Source organism: Myotis brandtii, unplaced genomic scaffold, assembly GCF_000412655.1.
Source record: "Myotis brandtii unplaced genomic scaffold, ASM41265v1 scaffold520, whole genome shotgun sequence".
Taxonomy (NCBI): domain Eukaryota; kingdom Metazoa; phylum Chordata; class Mammalia; order Chiroptera; family Vespertilionidae; genus Myotis; species Myotis brandtii.
The window spans coordinates 1,127,800-1,138,149 of record NW_005369827.1 but is presented as its reverse complement, the minus strand read 5'-3'; the positions used below and the strand labels follow the sequence as shown (position 1 = coordinate 1,138,149).

The following is a 10,350-nucleotide window of genomic DNA, read 5'->3' as shown; positions in this document are numbered from 1 at the left end:
AGGAGGTGCTAATCTAGCCTCTTCCTGAGGCTACCCAGCAGGAGCCAGCTGTGAAGCAATGCAAGTTGCCCTGGGGTCTTGGGGCAGCTGCAGTTTGTTAGGTAATTATCAGATTGCAAAGGGCCAGGCCTTTTATATGCAAAAGCCTCTGTGCACAGCTTGGGTGGGGCGGGGTCTCAGGGGATCAACAGGGCAGAGCAAGCAGCTATGGCTGCTCTTCAGTCCTACCCTAAGAGGCCCCGCTTCTCAGTTTCCCAGTAATCGCTGCAAGTACCTCTGAGAGAAAGCCACCCTCGAGTTCCGAATGCTGCCAGACAGTCCCGTTTCTCATGTATGAGTCTGGGTCCCCAGAGACTCGCCCGGAACCGGAGATCAGAGCCTGAGACTCCCCTATTGAACCTCTCCGCATGCACCTCCGCACCTTTGTATTTTACTTACGCACTGCACCTCCTCTGAGTCTCGGTATGCTTATCTCTTTCCTTCTAGTTGTAGAATTTCCACTCAGCCAGCCTTCCTGTGGTTCTGGATGATGTCCGTTCCGTCTTTTAGCTGTATTTTTGAAGTGGTTGTGCGAGGCAGCAATCCTGGGTGTTTACCTATGCCGCCATCTTGGTTTCTCCTCCATGTATGGACTTAATGTAAACTGAGGGAAGCTAAATGTAAACTGAGGAAAGCTAAACTGTAGTGGTTGTTCATACCCCATACTTCAGTAGGTTAGTTTAATCTAAAGCAGAGGTTGCTAACAAGCTGAATCCAGCCTGAAAATAGGTTCTATTTGATTTTTTTTAATCTCATAACAAAGACTCCTCTCTTTAGTTACTAACATTGAATGAATATGTAAGTTTAAAGGTCAAATTTCGTTTAAAAGTTCAGATGAATGCATTTTCTTTTATGAGGAACATCTGTAATAGTAGCAACAATAAAAAAAAATCAGGTGATATGGCAACATTGTGTCCATATTTCTATATGACAACAAAATGGCTAAAACTGAGCAGTAACACCTTAAATGAATTATGAACTTCTCAGTTTACCCCAGTCCCCAATTATTCTTAATTCCTTTTTAAACTTTTTACTGAACTCAATACTGTGTCTAGATCAGTGATGGCGAACCTTTTGAGCTCGGCATGCCAGCATTTTGAAAAACCCTAACTTAACTCTGGTGCCGTGTCACATATAGAAATTTTTTGATATTTGCAACCATAATAAAACAAAGACTTACATTTTTGTCAGCATTTTGGAAAACCCTAACTTAACTCTGGTGCCGTGTCACATATAGAAATTTTTTGATATTTGCAACCATAGTAAAACAAAGACTTATATTTTTGATATTTATTTTATATATTTAAATGCCATTTAACAAAGAAAAATCAACCAAAAAAATGAGTTCGCGTGTCACCTCTGACACGAGTGTCATAGGTTTGTCATCACTGGTGTAGATAATAATAATGATGGAATATTTGTTTATTGTCTTAAAACAGGTGCCATCACCTGTGTTATTAATTGCTTCTGGCTGCAGCCCTATACTGTACCAGTATTACTTTTCTCATCCTGAATAAAGAAACTGAAATTCAGAGTAGTTTAGGTACTACCTACACTAATAAAAGAGAAACATGGTAATTGGCGTACGACCGCTACCCTTTTCATTGGCTAATCTGACAACTCAGGAAGTAGTTCAGTTGGTAGTTGAACCCCAAACTCTCTGACTCCAAAGCCCTAGGTCTTGCATTAGGTCATTTTTGTTTCTGGGAGATGAGGGAACTGGAACCTGAGACTTTGCAATTTTGCACCAGACACATCCCAGACCAGTGATGGCGAACCTTTTGAGCTCGGCGTGTCAGCATTTTGAAAAACCCTAACTTAACTCTGGTGCCGTGTCACATATAGAAATTTTTTGATATTTGCAACCATAGTAAAACAAAGACTTACATTTTTGATATTTATTTTATATATTTAAATGCCATTTAACAAAGAAAAATCAACCAAAAAAATGAGTTGCGTGTCACCTCTGACACGCGTGTCATAGGTTTGTCATCACTGGTGTAGATAATAATAATGATGGAATATTTGTTTATTGTCTTAAAACAGGTGCCATCACCTGTGTTATTAATTGCTTCTGGCTGCAGCCCTATACTGTACCAGTATTACTTTTCTCATCCTGAATAAAGAAACTGAAATTCAGAGTAGTTTAGGTACTATCTATATATAATTAGGGTGCCCCTTTTTAGTTACCAGTATTACTGTGGTGATTTTTCTGTAGTTATATCTCTGAATATAGCTACAACTTTTAATAGTTAAGAGTCACAGGTTACAATTTGTTTGATTTTAGTCTGTACTGGGCTACTGCATGCAACTATATATACTGTCCACTGCATGGGTCCACAAAGTGCTATTCTCTTAAATTTCAGGGGTACCCTGGAGTTGTCCTACTTAGCAGTCTTGGCTGTAGTTATCATGAAATTTGCCACATTTTACATTTAAGCCTTTTTTCATGGCATGCAGAGAGAGAGATTTACATTTATTTCCCAAATTTGAAAGTACTGTAAAACAGTTACTATATTACAGTGGCTAGTGTTGCTTAGTTGGTTGGATATTGTCCCATGCACTGAACGGTTGCTGGTTCGATTCCTGGTCAGGACACATGCCCAATTTGCAGGCTCCATCCCCAGTAGGGCTGGTGCAGGAGGCAGCCGGCCAATGTTCTGCCTTCACATTGATTTTTCTTTTTCTCTCTCTCCCTCTCTCTTCCTCTCTCCTTAAAAATCTTTTTAAAAAACACACCAAACCCCAGTTACTATTGCCTTATTTTGGTTAGAGTGAAGTTTCCGAGAATTATTCTGAATCAGTTAGAGTTAGGTATCTTTTCTAGTTACCATTTCTAAAAAGAAATGAAAACTACGAGCAGCCTTTTAAGGTGTGTGGTTTTTTTTAGAAAGTCACTGGCAAATTATTGATGCAAAATCTCTAATATTTGTCCACTGTTTTAATTATTAAGATATATATATACATATTTATAGTCAAACAATGTATTATGTAATATCTTAATGAGATAATTTTACACTTTGGGATAGATTAATAATATAGTTGTACATCATTTTTGCATCAAAAAATTATACCATCACTATAAATTATATTCTAACTTCACTCAAGGAATTTATTTTAAACAGTGGTTTTTTCATTTTTAAAAATGTTTTATTTGATTTAGAGAGAAGGAGAGAGAGAGGGAGGAAGAGAAGGAAAGAGGGAGAGAGGGAGGGAGGGGGAAAGGGAGAGAGAGAGAAAAATATCAATTTGTTGTTCCACGTATTGATATATTCAGAGTTCTCATTTACTTTTATTTCAGTAGTTAAATACATAGATGTGAAATATAACATCATTTGAAATAATCACTAAGCTACTAAAGTAGTCTCTTGTAAATAGAATAAGACTTCCCCTTATTCTAGTGTTTGACATTTAAGAGATAGATTGATTTCTTTAAAAAAATAAATCATGTTGGCTAGTCAATTGTACTTACTAAAAGGCAGCACTGATCTGCTTGTCACATTGCCTGAGAAAAACTTTGCCGAAGTAAGTCGTTTTGTGATGATAAGTATTCAATAAAGCTTCATAACATTTTCATTTTTCATGTTTGATACATGTGCCAATTTTATCCATAAAATCCCTATTCCTGAAAGTGAAGATCAGGAATCATAAAGAAAAGATTATATCTCATGCTCCTTTTTCTTTTTTAACTTACTGTCTTTTCTCATGAATATTTGTTTATTGGATTTCTGGTATTGCTTTAGACGTTGTATTTGAACATTTAAAATATCAGCAGTTGCTTTTAATCATTGCCTTTATTTTCCTAGTGAATATCTGATTTTTAAAAACACTTTATGGTTTCAGAATAACTTAATTTATATTAAGACATGACATCACTAGTGAAATTGGAACAAAATTTTCGTAACATATTGATTCAGAACAAGAAAATAGGAAGCCCCTATCAAAAACAACTTTTAAGTTTTGCTTTTTGTAGTACTCAGTTTAATATCTTCTAATTAGCATTCTTGTTCTTCTGTTAAAATGAGTTTCCCTGAATTATGATATTCTTCTGTGTCTTATTCTCCAGTCAGCAGAGGATCGATCCTTGTTTAAAACCTTACATATCAAAACCTTAATTGACATGGGTTTATTTTGGAGCTCAAATTATAGGAACGATTTCTTGTATAAAAAAAAAAAAGGCTTATTAGGATGGGAATTATTTGCAGCTTCTCCTTTGATAGAATTTTTTTCTAGGAGCCTTAGGGAACGTTAGAATTGAAGATTACCTTACTTCTGTAACGTCTCTGTAGACTGCAAAGAAGCAGGGAAGTAGGCATATATTAGCAGTTGCAAGGGTTTGAATTAAGAGCAAAGAACCAGATATGATCTAACATAGAATCAAAACAATATCAGCATAGTAAAGGAGAGCATGTATTTTAAAGTTCTCATATCACTATAAGCAGAATATGAAACTGTAGCTTTTGGGGAATGTTTCATTTTATTTTCTATGATCTAATGAATAAATTGCCAGATTCATTTATTTTCTCTTTTCCCTTAGAGCAATGATGGAGAAGAGCGATTAGCCGTTGTTCGACTTTTAGCTAAATTGTTTGGTTCTAAAGATTCTGATTTGGCAACACAGAATCGTCCTCTTTGGCAGTGTTTTCTTGGACGGTAAGAGAACACATACAATTCTATGGATTCTTTATATTTTGGAGACCATTCAATATGGTCCACTAAAACCACACATATATCAAAACTTTAATTGATAAGTGTTTGTTTCTTTAGTATCTGTGTTGCTATCTTTCTTGGAGAACAAATTAGAAGACAGATTTTTATGAAGAAAGCTTATTGCTTATCCACATAACAGTTTTAATCTTTTTTGTACTCAATAATGTCATTAGAATAAATAGGAAACATCTAAGAGTGTTCAAAATCTTAAGATTTTTAAATAAATCACGTAAGTGAAGACATGCTTATGCCATTTTTCAGTCCAGCAATTCATTTACTAGTGCTTATCTTTTAGGTCTGTAGCATGTCTAATTGCATGGTGTATGTTTTGAACTAATTTGGTATTGTCTGATTTTGAAATTGAAAATACCATTCCTCTTCACTCAAATAGTTTTTAATGTTCCCTCTCAAGAACTTATAATTATTACATTCTATCAACTTGATGTTAAGGTTGAAAAAAATCTATGCAATGTATTAAATTCCCCTTTGCATTCCTGTACATATTTCTTTGTTTCAAAATTTGATTAAAAAGTCAATTTTTACTATTAGTATTCTGGAGAGCATTTGAGATTTACCATTGTTTAATTGAACCTATTCAGAAAATGTGCTCAGAAATTTTCTTAAAGTAAATTCGATATAATACTCCTTGTAATAATAGTCTTAGGTTAAACACTAAAATAGAACATATCAGAAATTTCGGACACTGACATAATGATAACTTACTTACACTTTGAAGGCCTTAATAGGATTAAGTAATATTTAAATAACCAAGCTTGAATTTATAAGAATTAGAGTAGAAAGAATGAAGTAGTGTACTTGTCGATATGTAGAGGGGTAATTCTGTCCTTGTGATGGACTTCAATATTTATAACAAAACAAAATTCAAGAATCCTTTTTTAACTTGTGTTACTTGTAAAAACTAAACCATAAGAGTGTTCTTTTTTCCTTTTTTAAAAATAATTTTCTTTTTTTAAAATATATTTTTATTGATTTCAGAGAGGAAGGAGAGAGAGAGATAGAAATATTAGTGGTAGAGAGAATCATAGATTGGCTGCCTCCTACACGCCCCACACTGGGGATCGAGCCCACAACCCAGGCATGTGCCCTGACTGGGAATCGAACTGTGACCTTCTGGTTCATAGATTGACACCCGACCATTGAGCAACACCGGCTGGGCAGAGCTTTCTTTATAGTTTTAGATTCACTGCTATTTCCCGCAATGGGTTTCTGATTCATGGAAAAGTATTAACAGTCTGTTTTATTTTCCTTAATTATTTAGCAATAAGTATTTTGATACTTTGTAATTAACTTGGTCATAAATAGCATTTTTATTTTTCTCTGGCAGTCAGAAAATTATAAACCCTAAATGCAAGAATTTATTAAAATATGATTGATTATCTCTGGATAAGAAAGTAGGCATGGACATTAAAATTAAAACATTTATTAAATAGCTTTAGTTTAATTGGTTGTGGAGTTTTTTTGTTTTAATATGTTTTTTGTTTGTTGTTTTTTGTTTTTACTACTGATTTCGGAGAGAGTAAGGGAGAGGGAGAGAGAGATAAAAACATCAGTGATGAGAGAGAAGCATCCATTGGCTGCCTCTTGCACTCCCCCTAGTGGGGATTGAGCCCGAAACCCGATCATGTGCCCTGCTTGGGAATCAGGGAAATCAAACTGTGACCTCCTGTCTGGTTCCTAGGTCCACACTCAACCATTGGGCCACACTGGCCAGGCTAATTGGTTGTTTATGAGATCACTTAAAAAGTAAAAATATTTCCTGCTATTTAAAATCACATTATTTATCATTAATAGTTGGTTTTCAAACTGTCCAAAATTTTAAAATTTGAGTTATTCAGCTTATTATTTTATATGCAGTCTTTTACGTGCAGTTTTGAATTTACATGCGGTATTTCATAGGTGTTGAGTTCTTACAATATATTATACCTTTAAAAGAGCATTTTAATGTTGGTCCTGTCCACATGAAACTTTGTGAGGCAGTATGACACATGCACTTCATGTACTCATCTTTGAACTTCTGGATCTGCCTCATATATGATTTCCTTTTTACCTCACATCTCCCTGGTATTTTCCTCATAGAAAAATGTTTTCAAGTAGATTTTGTGTGTTTCAAATATTTATTTTTTTTGTTTGTTTTATAGAATAATTTTAAACTCTTAAATTTTGGGCTCTACAAAGTTGTTGGTAGTGTGGGTTGGGAGATGTGTTTAGACTGCTTTTTGTTTGTTTTAGAATGGTAAACAAATTCTGTTTTCAAACTGTTTTTGTGAAATTATTGTTTTACTTTATATTCTTCCTTCAGAACATGTTAATTGTCATAATAATCACACTTTCTAATCAGTAATTTCATGTTTATAGGCATTTACATCATGTTAGATATGTGTACCTTATTTGAAAATAATTGTTTTGCCTTACAACTAATATTTAGCAATCTTTTCATATGTAGATTTAATGACATTCATGTTCCTGTGAGATTAGAAAGTGTGAAATTTGCCAGTCACTGTTTAATGAATCACCCAGATTTAGCAAAGGATCTCACAGGTAAGGTAGCTGGTTTATATTATTTTAGGTGTGGCCTTTAACCTTAACTTCAGTTTTTGAATTAGATTTTAATTCTGGCAGGCACTATTTCAGGTCTATATCAGCCATGGAGTAGTAAATGATTTCATGTTAATATAATAAAAGTATATTTGAAATCTTCATATTGTAATCCTTTAGAATTTTTTGGAAATCATAGTTTGAGGAAGTAGGCTTTTATGATATATTATTATGAAATCACTATACCTATGTGAAAATTAAACATAGTAACATCAATTAATAACTAAGAAAGTGGTTACCTTCTGGACTAGACTAGAATTTCTTATTATTCACTTGAACATAGAGCATTTGAACCTATTTATTTGGTAATGGCAAATAAATGGCTTCTATAAAAATGCTGTTCACCAAAAAAGAGGAAGTAACATTTTTTTGTTTTGATTTTATTTATATTGTAAATATACAGGACTTTTTTATAGGCTATAGAATGTTAATTCTGTATTTTATATTGTGTAATGTGCAGATATATACCTATCAGCAAACTTACTATAAGCCTTTTTTACTGTTTTTCTTTTTTCAGTCTTAATTTGTACTGTAACTTAAATTGTAATGTTTAATCAGATACTACATTGTGATTTGACTTTTCCAGAATAGTTGATGTAAAATACATTATTTATTAAGATATGATTATTCAGTAGTAAATACTATGGTATAGTTTATTTTGTTTTTACATAGGGTATTGCCACCTCAAAAATAAAATGCTTTAAATTTATGCACATTTTATAAATATTGTAAACATTGTGGACAAAAGCTTAAAGCATTAGACTCTTCTATCATTCTGAACATGTCAGATATGATAGCCAACATTTATTTTTAGTTTTTTCTCTTATTACAGAATATTTGAAAGTTAGATCACACGACCCAGAAGAAGCTATTCGCCATGATGTCATTGTTACCATAATAACAGCTGCCAAAAGAGACCTTGCCTTAGTAAATGATCAGCTACTTGGCTTTGTAAGGGAAAGAACACTGGATAAACGGGTAAACTCTGAGGAATCTTACTCTTTTGTAATTTACTTTGTTTAAATTGTTTACTAACTGCAATAGAATTTATTTTCTATTATATTTAAAGCTTTTTTGTGTGAAAATCAAATTAATACACTGCCAAATAAAGAGCTAATAATTTGTATTACTGTGTATTTTTAAATTACCTTCATAAATGAATACACTGTATTCTATAGCTTTTCAGATCTTAGGCATGCATGGTTTGCTTCTAGCTTACCTTTTTAAAAAGAATAGCTAGCCTGGCCAGTGTGGCTCAGTGGTTGAGTGTCAACCCAAAAATCAGGAGGTCACAATTTGATTCCCAGTCAAGGCACATGCCAAGGTTGTGGGCTCCACCCCCATTAGGGGGCATGCAGGTGGCAGCTGATCGATGATTCTCTGTTACCATTGATGTTTCTATCTCTCCCTCTCCCTTCCTCTCTAAAATCAATATAAATATATTTTTTAAAAGCTAAATTAAAGTTTTATTTTACCTTTTCACTTACATGATGAGTTTTGAAAGAGTAGTGATTGATTATATTTATCACCTGTAAATATTTTCAAAAGGGACTGTATTCTATAATTTAGGTGGATATGCTGTCATTCATTTAACTAAAAGATAATCATACTTTCTCTGACTATGATGTTTTCATATTGGTATGCCAATCTAAGGGCAGAAATCATAGTTGTGTGTTTATTTGCTCTTTTTGTGTGGTGTCTACCATGTGGAAGCAGTTAAAAACATGGGTTGCCCTGGCCAGGTAGCTCAGTTGGTTAGAGCGTCATCCCCATGTGCCAAGGTTGTGGGTTCAAACCCCAGTCGGGGGACATATAAGGATCAACCAAGGAATGCATAAATAATAAGTTGAAAAAAAATACCTCTTTCTCTTATTTTCTCTCTAAAATCAATACATTTTTTAAAAATTAAAACACACACATGTGGGTTATATGGAAAAGTAGTATTAAGAACAGCAATAGCAATTGCTAAGGCATAGTGTCATCCATGAGCAAAAGACAGACATGCAAGACAGGGCTGATTAGATGTGCTACTTATAAACGTCTTTAACAAAGGTTTGTCTTTGCACTGTGCTATTTTATTGGGGCGTAGTTGAAAACATGCTGTTCTCCCAAATCCCGTGTAGTTTAATTATAATTTCAGGGTAGAAGTGATATTTATTGGTTATGAAATAAAGCAAGCTGTATTCTTTAAGTCCTTTTGAAATAGTCAAAGAAGGCAGTTATGTAGCATAGACACTGTTTAACTTGTTCAGCTATGTCAATAATTCTGACTTTGAAAAGTTTTCCCCTTGACTTTAATTTAAATGAAATGATACTCTCCATAGGGGTAACTTGATAATTGGCCCACCCCACAGCCCACACATACCAGTTTAAAGTATTGCTGTTTGTTTTATTTCCTCTTTTTAGGAACATTTCGTTCCTATTTCTGTCAGTGTTTGTTTATATTTTCAGAAAGAGTGACTGAATGAATCTTCCTGAGACTGCATGATGTGATATGCTCATATTAGCACTACTGGATATTTTAGGAAAGGAGAGGGAGAGAGACATAGAAACATCAATGATGAGAAAGAATTATTGATCAGCTGTCTCCTGCACGCCCCCTACTGGGGGTCAAGCCCACAACCCAGGCATGTGCCCTAACTGGGATTCGAACCGTGACCTCCTGGTTCATAGGTCAACGCTCAACCACTGAGCCATGCCGGCCCAGCCTTATTGGATATTTTATTTTATTTTATTTTTTTTCTTTTGTGAAAATCTATTTTTATTTTTTTTTATTTTTTTGTTTTATTTTTTTTTATTTTTTATTTTTTTTAATTAAATCTTTATTGTTCAGATTATTACATTAGTTACTCTTTTTTCCCACCATAACTCCCCTCCACCCAGTTCCCACCCCACCTTCAGCCCTCACTCCCCACCCACTGTCCTCATCCATAGGTGCACGATTATTGTCCAGTCTCTTCCCGCACTCCCCACACCCCTTTCTCC

The 10,350-nt window shown here is 34.2% G+C and overlaps 1 protein-coding gene across 7 annotated transcripts in view; it reads left to right on the top strand.

The window, feature by feature from the left end:
* The window catches only part of PDS5A (PDS5 cohesin associated factor A), a 107,286-nt gene that overhangs the window by 35,729 nt on the left and 61,207 nt on the right, over positions 1-10,350 (top strand). For all 7 annotated transcript variants that reach the window (XM_014548698.1, XM_005877451.2, XM_014548697.1 and 4 more), the window contains exons 8-10: positions 4,577-4,692; positions 7,214-7,308; positions 8,198-8,343. In XM_014548698.1, coding sequence (XP_014404184.1) covers positions 4,577-4,692; positions 7,214-7,308; positions 8,198-8,343 — 357 coding nt within the window. The remainder of the gene's footprint in view (positions 1-4,576; positions 4,693-7,213; positions 7,309-8,197; positions 8,344-10,350) is intronic.